Here is a 25,259-nt window from a genome sequence, read left to right as displayed (position 1 = left end):
AATAATATGCTCACCAGTAACGACACTCTATTTGTCTACTATATCCTAAAGAATTTGATTGTTGTACATACAGCTACAGTAGGATCATTTAGAGTAGAATCCCATTATTTTCCAGATCAGGTTTTATTGTATTGTTTACTGCAGACACTGGGCTGCAATTCAACACTGAAAGCCTTCTTTCTCCAGACTCCTTTACTGTTCTCCCATTGCCAATGCTGAAAAAATGAAATGGGTGTTAATATTAATATTAATAGCAATAGCAATAGTTATTCTGGGACCCTGAGATGAGTTTGAGAGAGGAGTGCTTCCCCATTACATCTGATGTGGACTAATGGGTGTTAATAATCATATTAATATTAATATTAATAACAATAGTTATTCTGGGGCCCTAAGATGAGTCTGGGAGAGGAGTACTTCCCCATTACAGCTGCTGTGGACTAATGGGTGTTAATAACAAAAGTACTATTCCCATCACTATTCTAGATGCTGCATTCTGCACTACTTGTATTCTCCAAGGCACCTTCAAGAAATGGTGGCATCTACAATGTTCCAAGAAATGTATAAGGAACTGGAACTGAATAGAGACATGCAGGGCCCTTCCACACAGCCATATAACCCAAAACATCAAGATCAATAATCCACAATATCCACACTGTCATATAATCCAGTTCAATGTGGATTTTGCATAGCTGTGTGGAAGGGGCCTTAGAGATGAATTTGAACAACCATAATCTAAGTATCATCAACCCTAGAGCACTTGCAGAACCAGTAGTCATTGTGTGCCTTCCAATTTTTAATTGGAATTTGAGAGGAATGGTTTCCTTAAATGCTGCATACACCCAGCCTTTTCCTAAGGTTCAGGTTTCTTATTGCACTCGACTTCATTGCTGACTAAGCTTTTTCTAAAAAGATCCTAAATTATAGATGTCAGTGAAGCAAGACAGTGACAAGACCTTTTTCTAAACTATGATGTAAAGTGTGAAGTACTTTAACCTGAATAACTTGAATGTTCACCTTTAATAACTAACAAGCACACAGACTCCTAAAGAAAAATTATTTTCTTCCCCTCCACCCCATTTCTTTGTGGTGACAAATGCTGAGATTCATTTTATAGCTTTTCTTTTTGTAAAACAGTTTTTATGTTGTTCTGAACATATATATATATATATATATATATATATATATATATATATATATATATGATGACAAATACAATGAAATGTGGTGGAAGGGACTTGGGTGACTTCCACATTGATGTATAAAATCCACATTGAACTGGATTATATGGTAGCATGGACTCAAATAATCCAGTTCAAAGCGGATATTGTAGATTATTTACCTTGATATTCTGAGTTATATTGCTGTGTGGAAGGGCCCTAACACATACAAAACTAGGGCCTGCCAAGGTATTTCTTCTTCCTAGATAAAAGATTGTATGCTAAAACCAGTCCTACACATAGCGTGAAGATTGGCATACCATCCAACTATAGAAGGACCGGAGTAATAAAATCACTATTCTATTTACACAGATTTATTCACAGGAAGGTAAGGCAGTGCCTTTGGTGACTTCTTTCTGATTATTTTGCCATAATAATCCTTGATAGGACAAGTGGCAGGTTGAGAACTGAGGCTCGATATATACTGTCCTATATTTTAGGATCTGATCCCAGATCTTCTGCTTTGAACTGGATTATATGAGTCTACATTGCCAGATAATCTGAGATAATCAGATAATCTGAGATCAGGTCCTGGCATATAAAACCGTGTAGATCCAGCCTTAGTTTCTGCTGGTGCTGAAAAGACATTTGAATTATTTTGAATTAGGCCTACATGTATATCTATGATAACACCCAGTAACATTATGTCACTACTCCCTCTCCAGATCATTGGCTGCCATGTCCGGTGTGTGAGGACACCCTGGGAGTTTTAGACCCCATCTACACTGCCATAGAAAATCCAGATCATCTGCTTTGAACTGGATTATATGACAGTGTAGAAGGGACCTTAGAGGCTTCCACATAGCCATATAACCCAGAATATAATCCACAAGGCTTTAGTGTCACATCTAATCTCACACTTGTACTAACTGTGAACACATTCCTTGGAATATCTAGTTAGGCTTTCCAGTTTTTGAGGTGTTTTGCATTCAACTTGCTACAATAAAATGTGTTTTAAAAATCTTAAAAAGAAACACTTTTGGGGGGAAGAGAGACTTCTTGAAACCCAAAAGGGCAAAACTTTCCAGATCAGGGAGTTGCATTGGCATCACAATTGAAGGCTAAAAGAAATAGAAATGCAATGCTATCAGGATTGTTTTGTCTCTTGGGAAAGCTATGTGACCTTGGACACACAGTAGTTTATCATACAGTCCAGGTGTCTCAAAGGAAAGCATAAATCTTTTGACCTTAGGGAGCTTTGCCAAATGCCAAAAACCTCATGTCTTTTCTTGTTGCTTAGTGGCAGCAATACTTCAGAAAGCCAAGGAATTCCTACAACTGAACATACTGTTGTTTTTTACGATTTACTAAGTGAAGTTTGCAGCGATCATTAATCTTTACCAAATTAACACACTCATAAAGTTAATACACAACTATACTGGAGTTGTATTTAGCAGCTTAACATTTGTGTTTATGTTTCTTGTTTCCTGTTTTTGCATATCAGCTTTTTACATGGATCTTCTGTAAGTTAAATGATTGCATGAAACATTATGCTGCAGGCTCCATCTCCCATCTTATATGTACTACATTGTATACTTGCAATGTAAGTATATAAATACTGTAGTCATATGATAGAATGAGTCAGATAGGAACAAACTCACTCAACCTCACCTCCTAAAAGGGCCTGTTTTTTTCTTGTTTTTTTTTTTAAAAAAAATCTCTTTAAACACACTGCTCTAATAATGCAATGATGATAATGTTGATGGTCTACTTGCCTGTTTGTCTTTCTCAAAGTAAAATCAAGTAAGGTTTTAAATTCTCTTTTGAGTATTTAACAATATAGTCTGGGGCCTTGGGGAGACATGAAAAATGTAGTTCATGTGGTTCCTGCTGGCCTCAGACATTACAGTGAGCCTCAGTATCCACTGCAACTCCATGGATGCTCAAGTCCTATTATATACAATGGCAAAGGAAAATGATATCCCTTATATATGATGGTGAACATCATGTCGTACACATCAGCATCGTGCTCAGTACATGATGATTTGCTTTCAGGTAGTGTTTTTTTTTTTTTTTCAAGCTATGGTTGATACCACTCTGATGGCCGAAAGTGAGGAAGAGCTGAGGAGCCTTATCACCAAGGTGAAAGAAGAAAGTGCAAAAGCTGGGTTGCAGTTAAACGTCAGGAAAACCAAGATCATGGCAACTACACCTATTGATAACTGGCAAATAGAGGGAGAAAACGTGGAGGCAGTGGCAGACTTTATATTTCTAGGCGCGAAGATCATTGCAGATGCAGACTGCAGCCAGGAAATCAGAAGACGTTTACTTCTTGGGAGGAGAGCAATGGCCAACATTGACAAAATAGTGAAGAGCAGAGACATCACACTGGCAACAAAGGTCCGCATAATCAAAGCAATGGTATTCCCCATAGTAACCTATGGATGTGAGAGCTGGACCATAAGGAAGGCTGAGCGAAGGAAGATAGATGCTTTTGAACTCTGGTTCTGGAGGAAAATCCTGAGAGTGCCTTGGACCGCAAGAAGATCCAACCAGTCCATCCTCCAGGAAATAATGCCCAGCTGCTCACTGGAGGGAAGGATATTAGAGGCAAAGCTGAAGTATTTTGGCCACATCATGAAAAGACAGGAAAGCTTGGAAAAGATCACAATGCTGGGGGAAATTGAAGGAAAAAGGAAGAGAGGCCAACCAAGGGCAAGATGGATGGACGGTATACTTGAAGTGACTGGGTTGACCTTGAAGGAACTGGGGGCAGTGGCGATCGACAGGGAGCTCTGGCGTGGACTGGTCCATGAGGTCACGAAACGACTGAGCAGCAACAGCATGATTTGTTGAATCCATGGGTTTATGTGTACGGTGGCTGACTGTTTTGGCAGTATCCACCAAAGCCTGGGGAAGTTAATTTTGGATTTATCCAAGGCAGATAGCCTTTGCCTTCCTCAAGGCCATGTAAGTGTAACTTACATCCCGTGGGTTACTGTGGCTGAGTAGAGGTTCATACAGGGAATCCCCAGAGTCATAGGGCCTCTTCACACAGGGAAAATAGACCTGTTTTGCCACTTTTATATGCAGCTTGGATGGGGCCTATCAAGTGCCATCAGAGAATGCTTGGCAAACCCCACCCACTTTCCCCTCAAAGTAGAGGAGAAGGATTGGAAGGTGCTTCCTCCACCACCACAGGGAGGACAGTGTGTTTTGGGTAGCTCTGATGTAGCTACCCACACTTTCCTCCCCTTTCCTCAATATGATGGGGGAAAGGGCAGAAGGGCAACACCAAAGCACCCTGTCCCATCCCCACCATATGATGGGGAAGGAGGGAGGGTGTGCAGGGCCCCACAAGCCGCCCTACGTGCCTCCTCTTTTGCCTGTGACTGCCACTGAAACAGCACAGCTTGAAAGGGTCGTGTGAAGATGTCCTAAGCTCAAACCAGTACAGTGTTCCCTCACTTATCGCTGGGGTTAGGTTCCAGGACCACCCGCAATAAGTGAAAATCCACAAAGTAGGGACACCATATTTATTTTAATATTTATACATTACTTTAGTAGTTATACACTATTTTAAGTCTTTATCAACCAATCGTGTGTTGATAAATCACCTCCTTCTCCTCCCGTTGCTGCTTGGGCTCCTTATCTCTCCCTTCAGCTTCTCCTTTCCCTCTTCCTTAGGCTGTGAATTGTAATTTTTTATGATTTATAATAGTCTTTTAAAGTTTATTGAAAAACTGCGAAAGAGCAAATCCGCAAAAAGTGAACCGCAAAGTAATGAGGGAACACTGTACATCATAATGGTCCTTAAAGCTCTATGCTATTCTCATATTACCTTTTGACATTCTACTCATACAGTTTTGTTGTGTCTTCTTATTGTTTCCTATAACTTCTGTATTCTTCGTGTATTAGGGTGTTTTCTTTTGTGCACTAGTTCTTAATAATGTCGAGCTGACATAATGCATTGATTTTCATAAAATCAGCTGAGAAAAGCCATCAAGACCAGGAGTTATAATGATCTGATACTATACATAGTGTTACCTAAAACTTAGATAGTTTTAGAAATTATTTGGGGAAATAATAAATATGTGAACATCATTCTAAAAGAAAATATTCCACAATCCATTTTATCATTTTTATACTTTTAAAAATTATTTAAAATAATAAAAACCACTTTTTATTTTTTTTCCATTATATTGTTATTGAAAAAAATATTAGCATGTCTTATTTTTAATTTATTCTAACAAGCTTTTGATGGGAAAGTGATGGAAAGATAATGTACCACATTATTGATGATGGATGGATGGAGGGATAGATGAATAAAATACTCTTATAAAACAGTGCTTTGAGGCCCTTTCTACACTGCCACATAATCCAGATTATCAAAGCAGATAATCCACATTATCTGCTTTGAATTGGTTTATACAAGTCTACACTGCCATATAATCCAGTTCAGAATAGATAATCTGGATTTTATATGGCAGTGTAGAAGAGGTCTGAGAGATCAAACACTATTAAATACATACAGAATGGATTACCTAATTATGACAATATTTCTAGATAATGAGAGTAGGCCTTCATAAAACGAATGTTAAAATCTTTTGATGCCCTTGTTGTAGTGCTTAATTTTAAACTATTGTCATTTTGAAATTGTAGAACAGCAAACAAATAAAACGCATGAACACATTGTATTTTGTAGTGGTGTCGTGGAGGCCAGTGTGTGAAATATGGTGATGAAGGACCTGAGCCCACCCATGGTCATTGGTCAGAGTGGTCCAGGTGGTCATCATGTTCCAGAAGCTGTGGAGGAGGCATTTCTCATCGTGAACGAAACTGCACTAATCCAAGGTGACTGAAAAATTCATTTGCTATGCTGAAATACTTCGCAGTAAGTTCTGTCTTGACAAAAAAGAGCTATAACTGTTTACTTGTGAAAAATTGCTTAGCTAAAATTGTTTTAGTTGACTGTAATTACCTGGGCTTGTCTCCATGTAAGCCACCTCGAGTCCCTTCGGGGAGATGGTGGCGGGGTATAAAAATAAAGTTGTTGTTTTTGTTATTATTATTATTATTATTGTTATTTCCAGTTCTCCTTCCACCCATGAAACTCTCTCCCTTTTTTTGCAGGTTTATATAGAAGGCATTAGAGCCAGATCAAATATAGTAGCAGTTTTTAATTTTTGAAAACCAGAATTTCCACAACCTTTTGGAGAAAAATGGCATTCACAACCATTTGAAAATCATAACCTTTTGTAAAAGTATGATTTTCCAGAGAAGTGCTAAAAAATATTTTGAGTAAAATCTTCTCTTTAGTGGTATATGTACTTATGCAAGGCAATTTGATTTTCACTTGATAGACTGATAATGTAGTTGTCTCTGATTTGTTAGGAACAGAGATTATGCCAATGTACAAAATATAGCAGTTTTTCGGAAGTGTTTTTTCGGTTGCCCAAAAATATAGCCTACCCTCCCATAAAATATCTTGTTTCTATAGCATGCTCTCAAGAGAGAAAAATAAAGTAGAATTCGTTAAAAGTAACATATTTGGTTACCTTCATGTACTCAGCTTAAAGGTATATAACTTGTCAATATAGTTACAGGTAGATTTGGAGTAGTTTCTCTGTGCAGATAACACAGGGCATCTTTCTTACTATCAACAGCATTATGAGTTTGCTCTTAACAGTCCAAAGTCTAATGGTGTCTATCCACTAAAATGGAGTCTGAGCTCTGAGCACTCAGATCTGATCATTTGGTCTGCAGCCCCTCCCACAACTTCGATACCAGGAAAGCTCCATACCAAAACATGCATATACAATACCGTAAGCAAACAGAATAATATATAAACAAATTACTAGTGGAGGCTTGAAGAAGGTTGCTATTTTAAACATTTAATTTATCAAAATCTTACTATAAATGCCTAGTGTATCCTCTGCATTATATGAGAACATTTAAATATATGTTGTTAAACTTGTTAAAACCTGATCTGATGCAGTTATTCAATTAATGTTGTAGACCATCTCATGGAGGAAAGTTCTGTGAGGGTTCTCCTCGGATGCTGAAACTCTGCAACAACCAGAAATGCCCAAAGAACAGCATTGGCTTCAGAGCTGCCCAGTGTGCAGAGTTCAATAGCAAACGATTCAGAGGATGGAATTACAAGTGGAAACCATACACTCAAGTGGAAGGTAAACCTCAGTTATAATTATTTTGTCTAAGAAACGAGCACAGTAGAGTTCTGGTTATCTGACTTCCGGTTATCCGACCTACCGTATTATCCGACGTGCATCTGAGGCTCGTCCCTCCGGGCAGCGCCCGCACTTTGGAGAAGCTGGGTGCACATTACCTAGCAACACGCACCGGGCTTCCATAAACCGGGAAGGCACTCGCTGGAGGGACGAGCCACGTCCATCCAGCCAGCACCCACACGTTGGAGAAGCCGGGTGCGCTTGCCTAGCAACATACACCTGTCTTCCCTAAACCAGGCGAGCACTCGCCAGAGTGACAAGGCTCCTCTCTCTGGCAACCACCCGCATTTGCCGGGAGGGGATAATAGGGCCTCCCTATTATCTGAAAATTCTGGTTATCCGACATTCCACCCACTCATTTATGTTGGATAACCGGAACTCTACTGTACTTCTAATTAATAAGCTAAGGCTATAATTCTTGCTAATTTTTTTCTCAAAGGAAGCAGCAATTAATCAGAGCAATTTTCTTCCATCAGTAGGAAAGTCTTCAAAAATGGGACATTTTTCAAATCTTTATTCTGCATATTTGCTTTGCATAGCATTTTTGCACCCAAAGAATTTATGTACAAAAATATCCACATAAAATAGTGTTTCCTCCATACAAAATACAACATTCATGTGAATTTTGGACATCCTAAACTGCAGATATTGACATAAATTCATATTCTTCACATCAGTGTTTCCTGAAACTCGAGAAACATAATTTTTGACAATTTTTCAAATAAAATCAAATATTTTTCCATCCCTAAGAGAGGATGCATAACATCAGAACTGGAATGAAAATATTTCAGCATATTTCCAGGAGCATTGTATTCAGTGGCACAGAATTATAAAGAATTATTAAATTTCACATTAAATCAGTAGAATGTATTATCTTTGGGTTGTGTTATTAAGCCTAAATCCAACCATTAGCCCCTAAAATAGACCCATTAGATTAGGGGTGGCCAACTGCATGTTTCACCCTGTGATAAACCCAGTGAGCTATGCGGTTACTTTTTTCAAATTAAAGGTGATGTCATTTCTAGTTTTGGTTGGTTGATTTGCATACATATTGGGGTTTTCAGAGCATATGGCTCAAGACCACCACATATAGGTGAGACTTTATGTGGTTTGGACTGTGGTTGAAGTGAAAATTGGCCAGTTTGGTTTAAATAAGAGTTGTGGATTTTATGTAGCCAAGGGGGTAAATTTTGTCTGCTTTTACAACAAATCAATGAGAACTTGATACACCTGCATTTGGCTAAGTGGTATTGGTTCAACAGGAATTATTATTATTCAGAATTAGGTTGTGAGTTGTTGCATTATCAAGTCTTTATTCAGTAGTGAATGCCATCAGTTCTGAGCCCTTTCAGACAGGCCCTATATCCAACAACAACAACAACAACAACAACAACAACAACAGCAACAAGGCTTTATTTGTAGCTTGCCCTATCTCCCCAGGGGGACTCAGGATCTGATTCCGGGTTTTCTGTTTCTCCCAGATTATCTGGCAGTGCAGACTCATATAATCTAGTTTAAAGCAGAAAACCTGGGATCAGTTCCTAGGATATAGAGCCTGTCTGGAAGAACCCAAAGTCTCCTGAGCAACTTTTTCAAAGTTATGTTGAGAATGAAGGATTTATCATTATTTTTAAAGTATTTTTTCCTGCACAAATGGAGGGGAAATCAACCCATATACTTCGTTCTCCTTTTATTTCAGATCAAGATTTATGCAAGCTCTACTGTATTGCAGAAGGATTTGATTTCTTCTTTTCCCTGTCTAACAAAGTGAAAGATGGGACACCATGTTCAGAAGATGGCCCTAATGTTTGTGTAGATGGGATTTGTGAGGTAATGATGAAATAAGGTACTTTGTTTTGCTATTAACTTGCATTTACCATCTTTATTCCATAATGATGGCATAATGTGATTATCTGTCTGCCTACCTTAATGTTTCTCAAGGGACACTGGTAATATGTCAGATACTGCAAGAGCAGTATGGCTCCTGCCAAAAACATGATTGGCAGTCTCCATTTCCTTTTCCCTCTACCCGGGCAATGTCTTGTAATACAAAACCACGCTATGAATACCCCAGAAAGCATCAGCCAGTACAGTGAAATGGCAGCAGGGGAACTCCTAGCGTGGTGACATCATGAGACACATTTATACTACTAGATACTGCCTAAGGATAGAGGAAGAAGGAAAAAGCATTTACTATTTTGATGGCAACCGTGGGATCCCAAAAACTATTTTCTTCTCAACACATTTGCAAATGGTTATGACTAGATAGTTCGAATTGTTCTTATCAGCAAGTCAATCAAAGAGCCTGGCAATCTTCATTTAGGCCACATTATTTGTGGTGCAGGGCGATTGTCTGTGTGATTGTTTTATGTGCCCAATGGCCAATCCTGTATGCATATATAGTGTGCGTATGAGGGGGATTTCTATTTCACACAGTAAAACTGATTTTGGACTGAAAAGTACAGAAGAGAAATGAAGGGAAACTTTGGTGTACATGGGACAGGGATCCCAGTGGAATCATATCACAGTAAAGATGTCAACTATCTCTGCTTTAAACTGTCTGAAGACATCTTGCCAAGAAAACCTTAGGATAGTATGACTGAAAGTTGAAGTTGACTTGAAGGCATATGACAATATAACACAGGCCCGGGCTGTGGCGCAGGCTGGTGAGCAGCCAGCCAGCTGTAGCCAGCTGTAACAAATTACTCTGACCAAGAGGTCATGAGTTCGAGGCCAGCTTGGAGCCTATGTGTGTCTTGTCTTTGTTCTATGTTAAAGGCATTGAATGTTTGCCTTATATGTGTAATGTGATCCGCCCTGAGTCCCCTTCGGGGTGAGAAGGGCGGAATATAAATACTGTAAGTAAGTAAATAAATAAATAAATAAATAAATAAATAAATAACAATAACCAAGGTCTTGTAAATTACCCACTGCCCATTCCTATTTTTTATTACTTTTCTTTCAAGAGGACCTGCAGGGGCATAGAGAGCCACAGATAGTATGAGAAAGAGGAAGGTGCCCAGTAAAGGAAAGCAGAGCATGGTTGTATTTGGATTTCACTCCGACCACCACAATTTCAAATGTATAGCAATAATATGTTGACAAGCAAGACGTGAATGTGGTTGTTCTTCTCTGTATGTTTCCATTCTTTTGGTCACAAGAAGAAGCCTAGATACTTTAAAACTGTGGAGTTTTTCCTGTAATGGGCGGATTGAATTCTCACGGTCACCTAAATTTAGACACATCTAAATGGCTCTTGTTTTGCAGGTTGTTGGTTGTGATCAGGTCTTAGGCTCTAGTGCTGTGGAAGATGCGTGTGGAGTTTGCAAAGGAGACAATACAACTTGTAGAATTTATAAGGGACAGTTCACTAAACACCACCTTACAAATCGTAAGTAGTTTTAGAGTTTTTGTTTTTAAATAGCATAAATATTTATTTGAAGACCTAAGAAGAAATCACACCATCTCAAAAGTTTGTATAACCTGTCTGTTTTATAATCCAATCATTTTAGCAACCTAATACTTCTGCACACCAGAGTCAACATGTAGGAAACAGGCGGTCCTTGTTACCCATATCTCCTTTCAGCCAGATACTTACTATTTAGCCATAGGAGGTCCCCGTCTCTCAACCACAAGCCTCCATCTGCAATATGGGGTTGGTAATAAGGCTTTCGGGTTTGCACTGATTATGAGAAGTTGGGAATAGATGACCTTCTGCTGCAACCCTCAGCTCTAGCCACCACAGTCTATAGTGTGAGAGGATGGAAGTTTCACTCTAAATTCAGGAAATCAATGTTTTCCCCCTTTCCTCCACTGCATCAAGATAATGGAGATATATTTTCCTAACTTTAAGAAAGATTGGGATTGATTATTTACCTTTCCACAACAACCATGGAGCATTTATCAACTGTGGGGATCATGAAATAGTAGAGTGTTGCCTATAGTAGAATGGTGGTAACATTATCATTTCGACTAACAAGAGATAATAACCATCAGAGTAAGAAATGTGTATTTCTTTTTTGTGTGCTTTTTGTTTCTGCGTGTCTTTGTTTTTGTCTTAATACTTTGTTAATTCTAATAGTTGCTTAGTTGTAGTTTAATGATAGTGATAGTATTAAGTTGTTTAGTCAGTTGTTTTATGTATCTGAAAAACTTGGTCATGTGTTTTATTTCATTTTTTTCTTGAATAAAAATTACATTTAGTAAAAAATAATGTATATTCAGTGATTTGAATACTCAGATGTACTGCTTGAGTAGTAGAGTAGATCCACCTAATTTATTAGTCACAAACCAGATTTGTATGCCGAATATATGAGCCAGAAAGCTTAATATATCCAGGACCATGTCTACACTTGCTTATATTAAGGTAAAGGTAAAGGTTTCCCCTGATGTTAAGTCCAGTCATGTCTGACTCTGGGGGTTGGTGCTCATCTCCATTTCTAAGCCGAAGAGCCGGCGTTGTCCATAGACACCTCCAAGATCATGTGGCCAGCATGACTGCATGGAGCGCCGTTACCTTCCTGCCGGAGCGGTACCTATTGATCTACTCACATTGGCATGTTTTCGAACTGCTAGGTTGGCAGAAGCTGGAGCAACAGTGGGTGCTCACTCCGCTCCCGAGATTTCAACCTGGGACCTTTCAGTCTGCAAGTTCAGCAGCTTAGTGCTTTAAAATACTTCGCCACTGGGGCTCCATTCTATTAGCTGAGTTAAACTGATATAGCCTATGAGCAGCCCCAAAGCCCTATGGCCATCTGCAAAGCCAACCAGGCCAAAAGAGCATTGTAACCACTGTTGCTACATTGCTGACGACAAGCAGCTTCCTGCCAGAGGCTTCCTGACATTGTCACATTTCTGATAACATGGCTGTGTACCCTGGTATGGCCTTACCAGAAGTGACATTGCCAACAAAACTCTGGAAGGGAACTGCTTATAGCCAGCAATGTAGTGGTGTGCCCATTGGAAGTGTGGACAGTGGATTAGCCTGCATTTAGCCCAGTTCACACCTTTGAAACTCTGGGAAATGAAGTTAAATGAACCAAATGCAGTTACTTTAGAAAAAGCAAAATAAATTACAGGGCACAGCTCTGACAAGTCATATAAAGCTATGGTTAGGCTTCTCTGGCTTCCAAACCCTTTTGTACTTTCATACTTGGTGCTAACACTTAGACTTGAGGTGAATGCTGTTCTGTGATTGGGGGTGGTTTCAGACAAGACTGTGATGCAAGCCCAATCAGGTTTGCATCACAGTCTTGTCTGGGCCGTATTACAGTACACATACGTCCCAGAAAGCTTGTTCTTCTCTGGGGAAGATGTTCAGATGCCCTGCCGGACCTTCCAGCAGGGCACCCACACACCAACAAAGCTTCCCCAAAAAAGCCTTAAAGAGAAAAAATTACTTACCCGGCCAGCAATTCCCTGCTGCTGACCTTCTCCGGGTGCATCGGGGCAAGAACAATTCCCAGAACTTCTGAGAGGGCAGTCCAGACAGCAGCCATAGTGGGTTAGACACGTGTCTTTCAGGAAGACCCGGATCTAATTTACTATCAAATTACTTTGGGACAAAGGTTTTTCCTGCTTTGTCCCGAAGGGATTTGTTTTTACATGAGGCATTGTTTGGACACCCCATGTAAAAATGTGTGAGGGCACGTGTTTTAGGCACTGTCTGGATGCACCCTGAGAGGCATCCCAAATTTTAAGAAGGGACAAGACTTACACAAATATAAATTTGACTCCATACAATCTGGGAATAAGAAAGCTATAAAAGACTTAAGGACACCATTGAGATTACTAAGGAAATTCTAGCATAAGCTTTTATTGACCCTATCCACTTCATCAGGTTGAGAATAAAATTGTCATCTAAAGATTTTCAACCTTTGTTCCTAACTTTCCCAACCTAGCATTTTCCAGGCTCTTATGCTTCACAGTCAGAGAACCAGAGATGTATAGTCCAGCACATTTGGAGAGTTCCAGTTTGGAAAACACTCTTCTGTTCTCTGGAAAGCCACCTACTATGAGATTTAAGTAAACATATGAATACTTTTCACAATTGGCCCTGTAACCATATGGGTAACTTGAATAAGAATCTGACCATAACAGAATTCATACATTTTTCCATGTTCTCAGTGTGATCATGCTTCTTTCCCTTTTCTGATTTCCATTCTCACACCTACACAGTTTTCAGGCTCTAAAGGGAAAAAAGAACCCTGGCTTGTTACATGGTGGTCAAGGACTGTAGTAACAGAAACAAGGAGGGAAATGGAGTTCGTGGGCTGGAAGACAAACCTCTGTGGTGTTGTGTGTGGGAGGACAATGAGAATGATGAGGGTTTAAAGTGAGCGCAAGGGTGGGACAGGAGAAGTGAAAGAGGGGAGCAAAGGGACGCAGAGGAGCATGGGAACCACTGAGGTAATGTTGATGGTTAAGAGAACGAAGAGACCATACTGCTGCCCACCCCCACCCCTTTGTATCACCCCAGTATCCATAACGTCAGAAGAAATAGCATATGTCTGAGGTCTTCCCTCCTGAAGCTGGAACTGATTATTGAGATGAACAAAAGTAATCAAAATGTGCTGTGAAGCACAGCTGCAAAGTATGCGGTTTTAGTTTCTCAATAAATAGGTCTACATAAAAATAGGAACAAAACCTCTAATATTTTGCAGAACCCTTAGAACAATTTTCCACTTTATGTAAAACTGAGCTTAGAGATTGGAAGTGGACCATGAGACTGTACCCATCATCCCATTCCATTGTTTTCCTGGATTGGGATAATCTGCACTGAATTATAGTATGTTCACCATTCTTTTGTAAGGTTAGATTACTTGAATAGAAAATACACTAAAGCTGAATTAGGAAGTGGATTAAAAGGAACTGGTTCCACTGCAGTTTCTATACAAATACCCAGGAACTGGTTTGAGGTTGGGACAGTGGCCATAATATACGCTGATTGTGAATTGAAACCAATTTCAATTGTTTGTTGTGGGGTTTTTTTTTGCCTAGTCTGCTGAAATGTGCTGATGTGCAACCCCATGTCCATTCAGGATCAGTGCTAGGACCATGGCAGGGGACAGAAAATTAGAACAAAGGAGTGGAATGATTGAGTCTCCATTGAAATGATGCAGTTTCCTTCTTGGGAGAATATTTATTTTCCTTCCAGCCAGCTGTATTTTAAAGTGCATTAGTACTAGCAGTATCCAACTTCCAGAAGCCCTAGATAGCTTGTCCTTTGGCCAGGACTTATGGGAGCTGAAGTCCAAAGCACTTGTAGAACCACAGGTTTGACACCACCACACCAAAGGCTACTGGCCTATACACAGTGACCTACCTATAAGTTTGTTAACAGGACATACTTCTAAGTAAAATATGCATAAAATTGCATTGTAATAGAGGTTATTTGATGCAGCAGAATTCCTTTGGCCATAAAGTTCCTATTTCAGGTCCCCAGTAGGGCATCAAACTGGGATAAATTCTTGGTGTGTTAATTTCCTGTCTTTCACACGGCCATTTCTTTTATACTGAACTATGTATTTTTTCCTCATCTAGAGTACTACTCATTAGTCACCATTCCTGCAGGAGCACGAAGGATTCGTGTGTATGAAATGAACACCTCCCACTCCTATCTTGCTGTTCGTGGTTCCAATAAAAAATATCATCTCAATGGATACTGGACTGTCGACTGGCCAGGGAAATACAGTTTTGCTGGAACAATATTTGACTATCGAAGACCACATAATGAACCAGAGACATTAAGTGCTTCTGGACCAACAAATGAAAGCCTTGTAATTGAGGTATGTTGCTTTATAACAAAATAAAGTCTTTAATGTACACATAGCTGGATTATTCCATTCTAACACTCCTGCTTATGAGCTAGGCAAGTATTGAGGGAGGAATGGACAACTGTAGAAGGAATAAAAGCCTAATGTTGTCCTGTGCCCTCCACTTCCAAACCTATTCCTAAAAATGCAACCTGAAAGTGAGCAGAATTTCAATTTTCTAAGCCCAGTTCCTTTGATTGGTGAGTAATGACATGAAAATGCAATGCATAATTATGAGTGTAATTATATAAATCATAAATACTTCATAGGCATTTCTCCTCCAGATATTCTGCATCTGCATCTGTTCTTAAATGGGTATCCCTTATTCAAAATGCTTGGGACCAAAAGTGCTTTGAACTTCAGGGTTTTTTCCACATTTTGGAATACTTGTATTTGTACATACTTACATAATGAGATATCCTATAGATGGGACCCAGATCTTAACACAAAATTCATCTATGCTTCATATACACTTTGTATCCAAAGCCAGAAGGTAATTTTATGCACCATTTTAACACTTTTCTGTGTTGAACAAAGTATGTGTACAATGAACCACCAACAAACAAAAGTGTCTCTCTTTCAGCCAACCATGTGGATAATTTTGGGATTTTATAGTATTTTGGGTTTAAAAAATTCTAGATAAGGGATGCCTAACCTATGTAATATATTCACCACATCCTAAAATACTAGATTCTGAATGTTTATAGAGGAAAGGTAGGAATATTTTCAGTCTAGGGACTGAATTCCCTAGAATTCCCTGAGATCCAAGGTTGGTTAAAGCAAATGAATGATTATAATTAACAATTAGGGAAAATTCCCAGCAATCATATAAGGTGACACTCTTTTTTATATACTTCTACTCCAAAACACACTGCACCCTGGTGGTGGCGCAGTGTGTTAAAGCACTGAGCTGCTGAACTTGCAGACCGAAAGGTTGCAGGTTCAAACCCCGGGAGCAGAATGAGCACCCGCTGTTAGCCCCAGCTCCTGCCAACCTAGCAGTTCGAAAACATGCAAATGTGAGTAGATCAATAGGTACCGCTCTGGCGGGAAGGTAATGGCGCTCCATGCAGTCATGCTGGCCACATGACCTTGGAGGTGTTTACGGACAATGTCGGCTCTTCGGCTTAGAAATGGAGATGAGCACCAACCCGCACAGACTGGACTTAACGTCAGGGGAAAACCTTTACCTTACCTTACTCCAAAACAAACCGCCATGAAGTATCCTTTTTACCTGCAAACTACAGCAGGATATTAAAATGTTTAATTCTTACAATCTTTTAGAAGAAAAATCTTGTGGGACAAATTTCCATGACACTAATCCAGTCTGTGACCTAAGCCTAACTCATCCAGATATGGAGAGCATACAAGTAGCCAGCACTGTTACTGCAGAAGACAATGGCAATTAATGATGGCCATTTGTTAGAGTTTGTTTCAAAAAGGTAGCAAATCACAAAAGAAAGAAAAAAGGAGTTTTAGGTGTTTTAGCCACAATGTTGGCTAGGATTAGAATATTATGCACAGATCAAAACTGTTAAAATTTATCAAATCGCTTTGGTACAAGGCTTAGAAAATTGCATTTTATAGTAAAAGAATGCATATTCTCAGCACATTTTTTATTTTTGTAAAATCTGTTCAGGTGGATTTGTTACCTTTTAGAAACAAATCTGTTGAAAATGTCCTCCTCACTCTGGAGAAATTTGCGACCTCGTCAACTGTGCTGCCGGAATTGCCATGGATCGTGGTGATTTGGATGGTGCCCATTGGGCAGCGTGGGGAACCCATCACCCCAAGTCCTGTATTGCCTGACTCACTGGTTGCCCCATTCCCCTTGTTGATGTCAATGGAACACAGGAGTCTTCCCATGTTGCCACCATGGTGGCATATGCCGACTGAATTTTCCTTTTGTGATGGATTTCCGCCGGAATTAGTTTGACGTCATGAGATGGAAGGTGGCAGGCTCCATTACAAAAGGAAGATCAATCAGCGTATGCCGCCAATTTGGACTCCATTTAATGAAGTCGTTGATGAAAAGGTCTTTCCTATTTCTCTGCCAACAAATATAATGGAGAATTTTTGAAGTTTTTCTGGGCACTTTGAGAACAATCAAAATGTAACAAATATTTTGATAGATGACTTCTTCAGCTGGACAGAATTATGGAGGCAAATTTCCTTCCGGCTAAGCTAATTGGATATTCAATATACCCGTATAAACTGAGGGACTGTAATAGCAGGGGAGAAACCTTTTTTTCTGTTCCCTTAACTAGCCACACACAAAATTGTGAGTAGAGACATCCTGTTCCAATGAAATCAGATATTTAAAGGAAGAAACAGGCAAAGGTACATAGATTTCACTCAAGCTGTTCCATAATTCCTTACTATTCAGTTTTCCAAATAGAGGTGTTAGATTGTTTAAACCTGCTGCATATCCAACACTTTCTAGGGAATTTAATGTGAGTAGCAAGGGAACTAGCATACAAATAGTTTGTAACAAGATCTTATAGTTGTTAATACTGCAGCTCATATGATGGTGTTAAAGCATGCTGGCACCATTTTCACCCACATCACATAGTGATCTAAACCTGGCCCCAGTGCCGCGGGAATAGAAATGTTGGGTCCAGCTTGTGTTATCTTGGTGAAGTGAAGGCAGGAGTAAACTGTAGCTAGAATAAACCAATATTCAGTTTGTTTGGGTTTGTGAGTACAATGTGTACTGCAGCCTTCATAAAAGTTAAAAATTTCCTTACTTGTGACTGGCTATGGGTGTAAGAATTCCCTTAATATTTTGACTAGTATCCTAGAATTTTCCTCCTTTACTCTGTGCCAGATGACAGTGCAGAGTCTAAATGTTATGCCTGTTATGTGTATAAGCAAATATAAGTCCATTGAAGGTATAGAGGGACTATATATGATTTTAAAATTGTATTACAGTAGAGTCTCACTTATCCAAGCTAAACGGGCCGGCAGAAGCTTGGATAAGCGAATATCTTGAATAATAAGGAGGGATTAAGGAAAAGCCTATTAAACATCAAATTAGGTTATGATTTTACAAATTAAGCGCCAAAACATCATGTTATACAACAAATTTGACAGAAACAGCAGTTCAATACGTAGTAATGTTATGTTGTAATTACTGTATTTATGAATTTAGCACCAAAATATCACGATATATTGAAACCATTGACTACAAAAATGGCTTGGATTATCCAGAAGCTTGGATAAGCGAGGCTTGGATTAGTGAGACTCTACTGTACTTTTGTTTCTACAGAATCCTCTAAATTACCTTCCCCCCAATCTTGCTTTTGAGAACCACTCTAGCTATACTCTTGTTGTCATTTTCAATTCTTTTTTGAGATTCCTCTGTCATAACATGAGCATTTATTGATAATATGCTGATAAGTATATTCCTCCTTGTTTTCTTTCCCAGCTTCTCTCCCAAGGTAAAAACCTAGGAATTGCTTGGGAATATTCCCTTCCTAAGGTAGAACATGAAAGAATGACAGCCATGAAACATAACTATACATGGACCACGATCCATTCCAAATGCTCAGTCTCATGTGGAGTAGGTAATGTATCTCTGAAATGTTTAAAGATACAATGTTATTGCAGACCACAGACTCTTTCCTGTCCAGGAATAGCCTTCACAAGAAAACTCGAGGCACCTCAGAAGTGTAATCTCTAGGAATAGAAAGATTCTTTATGGGTATATAATTAGACTGTCCCCTAAATGTTATGTCAATTTGCCTGCATAAAGGAGCCTTAGTTTGCCATGTTGATCTACACAGTGCAAAGAAATGTATTTTCTCACTTAACAAATTGGAAAATATATCAACGAATCATATTTCTATACCAACATTCCCCAACTTAGCAATGTCCTTTTCTGCTAGTAATACTTAATGATAATGATAGGAGTTATAACCCAATATGTCTAAAAGTCACCAGTTTGAAAGAGGCTGGTTTAAGATGTTTTAAGATATTTTAACATGCCATTCTGAAGAACAATATTAGCTGGCAAACAGGAAGTTGGAAAAAAAGAAGTAATTTGTTAGAAAGTGTTATTCAGGCAAACTTTTAAAGAATAAGGTTTATAAGATCAAGTCAGAGGGTACTGAAATATTCTAAAACACATTCAAATACTTTGAAAAAACAAAGAGCAGTCTAAAAATAATTCTAGAATCCAGTTTTGAAACAGTTAAAACAGAAATTTAAAACATAGGGTGGTTCTAGCACATAATGTGGCACAAAATCAGCATGAAAATGCAGGTTACAACTTATTTTTGTTAAAGGATGAATCTTCAACTGGAGCACACTTTCCACAATGTGCTATATTGTTTATTAATTATTTTCTTTTAAGGATATGTTTTAACTGGCTGTAATTTATAGATAGTTTAATTTCATTTTGAACTTTTGCATTGGTGAATTTTAAACTATGTCAGTTTTAATTGTTATGAATCATCATGATCATCATCTAGATCAGGCATAGACAAACTTGGACCCTCCAGGTGTTTTGGACTTCAACTCCCACAATTCCTAACAGCCAGGGAGTTGAAGTCCAAAACACCTGGAGTGCCTAAGTTTGCCCATGCCTGATCTAGATGGTCAAAATGAGCCATCAGGTATTAGTTTTCTACCCTGCTCCATGGCAGCCCTCATGCCCATCTATGCAAACCATTATCAGATCAAGATGCTCTCAGCTCTTGTCTGAGAAGATGCCACTACCAAGGCTTGACCAATAACAAAGAGTGAATTGTAAGACTCCAAAATCTACACTTGAGCAGATTTTGAAGTTTTGCCTGTTGTGCAACAACTCCATGCTGCTTGTTTTCACTGAACATTTGCCACCTGGTTTAAAAGACTACCACACTGGAGTAAGCAAAGTTGCTATCATGGGGAGGGGAGGCAAAGGTCAAGGTGGCTATCATCCTTCAAAAGCTGCCACTGGTCCTTGTTCAACACCTTTAATACAAACACTTTTATCTTTGATCTGATATTGCAACACTTGTCATCATATAGCACTGTTTTTAACTGAGCACTTGTTTCCCATGAAATATCTTTTCCTTTCATGTCTTTGGCCTTTTATTTACCTTTGTGTGTGTTAAAGTCACCTGCTGCTGCTTTTCATGGGAGGAGTATAGACACAACCTGTTTGCCAGATGTTTCTTTCTGAACTAAGATTCCACAAGTATCTTCGTTGTTTGGTCTTTGGGGGTAGAAATTAAGCTTTAAAAGATCTCCTTGTGTCAGAAAACTGTGTCTTCTGCTGTTCGGTTCTGTCCCTTCTCTTTCTGGATTAATACCAGTCCTTTCGGTCACTTGGCAAAACTTTCATGAAGAGATAAAAATAAAAAAGGAAAAAGGTATGACTATAGATGGAAAGAATATTTGAAAATATTTGAAAAATTGTGGCAAACATGACTTTAAAGTGAGAATGAACCTGAGCTGACTAAAATCTTCTCAATTTGGAAAATTTTGTGCACAAAATTCACACAGGTTTGCTTTGCTCTAGAAACAGCATCAACTACACAAGAAACAGAATTTTCTGCATGGAAAATATTTTGATTTCAAAAATTAATTCCTGCACAGAAAAGGTTGGCTTCTACCCAGAAAAAAAGCTACAATTAATTATGTGTTATGAGTACATTTGTAGATGGTTGATTTGTACAGATAATAATTTTTCCTGAACATTTTCTGGCCAAGAAACCATATTTTTGTGTTGAAATGTTTTACATGCAGAAAATTCTGGGTTTTGAACAGAAAATACTTGGTTTTGCATGAAAAAATCATGCAAAACTAAGCAAGTTCTAAATTTCTAATAGCCTTCAAAAATTGTCACCAGTAAACTATAAAAAAACACTGCAATAACAACAACAGGTTTTCCCCTATATTACCTCAAAAGTCACTCCAACTTCTAACATGTTTCTATTTGACATAACAAGATAATAATTGTTGCTATTGTTTTCTATCATATGAGCCTCACCTGCAGCCTGACATAATAAATGTTAAACATTGTAATTTGGATTTCTCCATTAAAAAACTTAATCAAAACATCCAGTGTGAACTTGGAGGCTTGCTTTATCTGTACAAATAAAAAGACTGCCGTTGCCTCCCCTGACATGCTTTTCTCCTCAAGGCAATTCACAGAGTCGTTTCCCTCTGCTGGAACTGTCTGTGTTGCCAATTATCATTTAAGCCTCTGAACGTCTCATTTGTCATGCTACAGACAGAATGTGATGAGCAGGTCTACAAAATGCATGACCAGCTTGTCTGGAAACCCAGCAAGCCGTATACTGTGTAACTAACAAAAATAGCAGCGCTTCTTACATGAACAGTCAGCAAAGCTGATAATAGAACAGGAATAAATTGTGGAAAATCATACTTCCATCTCTGGGTGAAAGGTTAAGTCACAAATGGTGCCATTCTCACAGCTAGTATGAAAAGGATTAACATTTTGTTTTCATTGTGTCAAGAGAGAAAAAAGTCCCTGCCAAACATTTGAAGTATACTGGAAAATAAATCTAGAGAATGAGAGATTATGCTATAAAAGGAGTTTGTGAAGGCAGGTCTTCACATGGCTTTCTTAAAATGTGATAGTAGCCACCTTTCCCCCATGTAGATCACACACATTTGAGAGGTATCTAGTTTCTGTTGTCCTAACCCAAAGGAAAACCTCTTAAAGCAGGGGTCCCCAAACTTTTTAAACAGGGGCCAGTTCACTGTCCCTCAGACCACTGGAGGGCCGGACTATAGATTTTAAAAAAACTATGAACAAATTCCTATGCATACTGCACATATATTATTTTGAAGTAAAAAAACCCAAACAGAGACAAATACAGTCTCAATGTTAATAATAATAGTAATACAGTAGTCTCACTTATCCAACATAAACAGGCCAGCAGAATGTTGGATAAGCGAATATGTTGGATAATAGGAGAGATTAAGAAAAAGCCTATTAAACATCAAAATAGGTTATGGTTTTACAAATTAAGCACCAAAACATCATGTTATACAACAAATTTGACAGAAAAAGTAGTTCATTACACATTAATGCTATGTAGTAATTACTGTATTTACGAATTTAGCACCAAAATATTGCAATGCATTGAAAATATTGACTACAATAATGCATTGGATAATCCAGAACGTTGGATAAGTGAGTGTTGGATAAGTGAGACTCTACTGTAATAATAATAATAATAATAATAATAATAATAATAATAATAATATCATAATAAATAATATCATCATCATAAAATAATAAAGAGGGTTGGAAGAGACCCCTTGGGTCATCTAGTCCAACCCGCTTCTGCTTTTGTGTACCAAAAGATAATCAAAGCACCCTGACAGATGGCCACCCAGCCTTAATGTTAACAATCATCATCATCATCATCATCATCATCAAAACAATAAAGAGGGTTGGAAGTGAAACCTTGGGTTTGAGGGAGGAGGGAAAGGCGAACCTTTCCCTCCTTCTCCCTCGTGCCACACGTGCCTTCCTCAGCGGAGGAGGAGGAGGGAGCCGCCACCACTAGGGGCCGGATAAATGGCTTCAATGGGCTGCATGTGGCCCGTGGGCCGTAGTTTGGGGACCCCTGTCTTAAAGAAAAACAGCCTGTCTGTAAATATAGGCCCAATCAAGAGCAAGGGAAGGATGGAAACCTGCCCCTCTTTTCCTTTTTTATAGTTTCAATCAAAGATGAATTCTGACATTATAGATTAATTCTAATAATATATACCCTCCAAAATCAACCCCGAGGGGGGTATCGCTGCCAGTCTCCAGCACCACATTTACTTCTAAAACCTACCATAGAGGTCTGCCTCCATTTGCGGGCTTCTAGTAGAAAATTTTTCCACCTCCTCTCTCCTCTTCAAATGTTTGTCTCATCATTTTTGACGTGCAAGGAGCTTTCTACTAGAAACCTGAAATTGAAGGCAGGCCTTTATGATAAGTTTACATTAAATTTGGAGCAGAGATAGAGGGCTGTGTAAATGGGGTCTATACTTCATAAGTATAAGTATGGTCCAAAAATGTTATCCAACATAGGAAAAACTTGTGAGTTTGGGGTCACATGAAATAGATGTACCTGGTACATGGAATGTGTCTGCCATCATGCTTGCCATTATGTATATAGAGTTTTCTATGTGGTTTTAAATAATACCATATTACAGCAGATATTTTAGTGACCAGTGCAGAACAGCCTTGGATGAATGCATTGCTAGTGGCATCTTGTGATTTATTTCTAGAAAATGGATCTTTCTTAGGATATGCTATCAATCCCAAGTCAAATGTATATGCTGATGAACAGACATCAGGATGAGAAGATGTTCTTGCTCTATTTCTTTGTTGTTTTCAGGGTTCGCAAAGCCTCCAAGGAATGTAAAGAGTAGTTACAGGACATTTTCCTTCCCAGTGCACTTCCACACAGCCCTATATCCAGGAATATCAAGGCAGAAAAATCCCACTGTGTGGAAGGGCCCTGGAATATTTGAGTCCACGCTGCCATATATCCCAGTTCAAAGCAGATAATGTGAGATTTTATTCAGCTGTGTGTAAGGGGCCATGATTATTTGAAGTGTTTGCAACTGCTGCAGTAATAAATTTAGCATGAGAAAGAATTATGTGAAAAATCCTTTATGTTTACCCAACTCTTAACTGTAAAACCAGCATTTTGTGTGAAGGTTTTTTTGTGTGTGACTAAATCTGGGTAAAAAACCGATGCATTCTCAGTTTACTAAGTTTTAAATTCACTTCATTTTTACTCTTAAATGTTAACAGTGTGCTCAGGAACCTGTGAACACTTCCTGAAGTGCCACAGACGAAAATAATATTCATGCAATCATGTCAAAATTCCCTGCTGAACTTTATTTTTAATTATTTGCCTATTGGGTCACTTATGGAGGTGATAAAGTACATACAGTGAAAAATGCAGCAAACTCCATTCACAGTACATTTTAATGGAACAATGATGGCTTACTAACAGTACTGCTCCACAAATAAAATCCGGAATTTTAGCTTCCAAAATATGGAAATTAGATAAGGAGATGTTTGTAAACATCACTAAACAGACTTTCTGAATGAATTCTCATTCCCTTATTTGGATAAGACTTTTCCCTGAAATAGTCTTTGTGGTTAGGCCACGTAAGTCAGGTGGAGTAAAAGAAACCTACATATGGTGCAAATTCCATTCTCCCCTACTTACTAAAATCTCTTGGCACATTTATGAGAATAACTATAATTTAGGTTTACATCTAGGTTTACAATATTTGGGAAAGCGTTGTGGGTAAGATTAAAAGAGGAACGATAAAGAGAAACAGGCAGTCTGTGAAGTAACAATTAGGAGCAAACGGTATGTATGGTTCCCAGAAATGTTTAAAGTTCAGAGATAATCAGTTATGTGATTAACTGTTATCTAAGGAAAATCAGCCTTGTTTATTTGAGCAGGGAATCCAAACCCTGGGAGGTAATCAGATGATTGAGAGCCATATTTACATAATGTTATGTAAAAAGTACACAGTGGATTTAGATAATCAACAGATTGGGTTTCCAAATCTATCCAGCTGCTCATGACTTTGTGCTTGCCACCTGTGTTATTTTGTTCATAGGTCAAATGGTCAGGAGAGGAAGCTGCTACAAAGACCTGCAAGCAGAAGTAGATGCTTCTTTTTGCAACTCCAAGAATCAACCAACTACTGGAATTATACCTTGCAAAATGCCAGCTTGTCCTCCCAGGTAATAAAACAAATGAACATTGGTATGTTTTCTTCTGCCCATTTTACAGATGCAGTATTGTATTTTTAAATATTTGTTACACTCCTTTTTACTAAAGATAGGAATTTATCTTTTCGGTTTATGGAATAGTTAAAGCAATTCGTGTCTGGTGTGCTATTTGATGGCTCAGAGATTGCCCAGGCCTAACATCTTTACGTGTGTACCTTTCATGCCATCCAAAAACTAACTGATGAAAACCATGCCATTCATGGCCAAGCAGTATCAGTGTGTGACCAAGATGGCAAAAGTTATTAATGAGGAAGAACAGGCT

At 38.6% G+C, this 25,259-nt stretch overlaps 1 protein-coding gene and 1 long non-coding RNA gene across 4 annotated transcripts in view; both read left to right on the top strand.

Moving 5' to 3' along the window:
- Positions 1-25,259, top strand: part of LOC134299017 (uncharacterized) — a 252,780-nt gene that overhangs the window by 84,128 nt on the left and 143,393 nt on the right. The window lies entirely within an intron of this gene.
- Positions 1-25,259, top strand: part of adamts16 (ADAM metallopeptidase with thrombospondin type 1 motif 16) — a 126,091-nt gene that overhangs the window by 72,676 nt on the left and 28,156 nt on the right. For all 3 annotated transcript variants that reach the window (XM_008115056.3, XM_062980805.1, XM_062980806.1), the window contains 7 exons: positions 5,863-6,011; positions 7,176-7,348; positions 9,108-9,238; positions 10,676-10,799; positions 14,951-15,195; positions 18,650-18,788; positions 24,823-24,949. In XM_008115056.3, the coding sequence (XP_008113263.2) occupies positions 5,863-6,011; positions 7,176-7,348; positions 9,108-9,238; positions 10,676-10,799; positions 14,951-15,195; positions 18,650-18,788; positions 24,823-24,949 (1,088 nt within the window). The remainder of the gene's footprint in view (positions 1-5,862; positions 6,012-7,175; positions 7,349-9,107; positions 9,239-10,675; positions 10,800-14,950; positions 15,196-18,649; positions 18,789-24,822; positions 24,950-25,259) is intronic.

Source organism: Anolis carolinensis, chromosome 4, assembly GCF_035594765.1.
Source record: "Anolis carolinensis isolate JA03-04 chromosome 4, rAnoCar3.1.pri, whole genome shotgun sequence".
Lineage (NCBI taxonomy): Eukaryota > Metazoa > Chordata > Lepidosauria > Squamata > Dactyloidae > Anolis > Anolis carolinensis.
The sequence above is the reverse complement of the archived record's forward strand: the minus strand, read 5'-3'. Positions and strand labels throughout refer to the sequence as shown.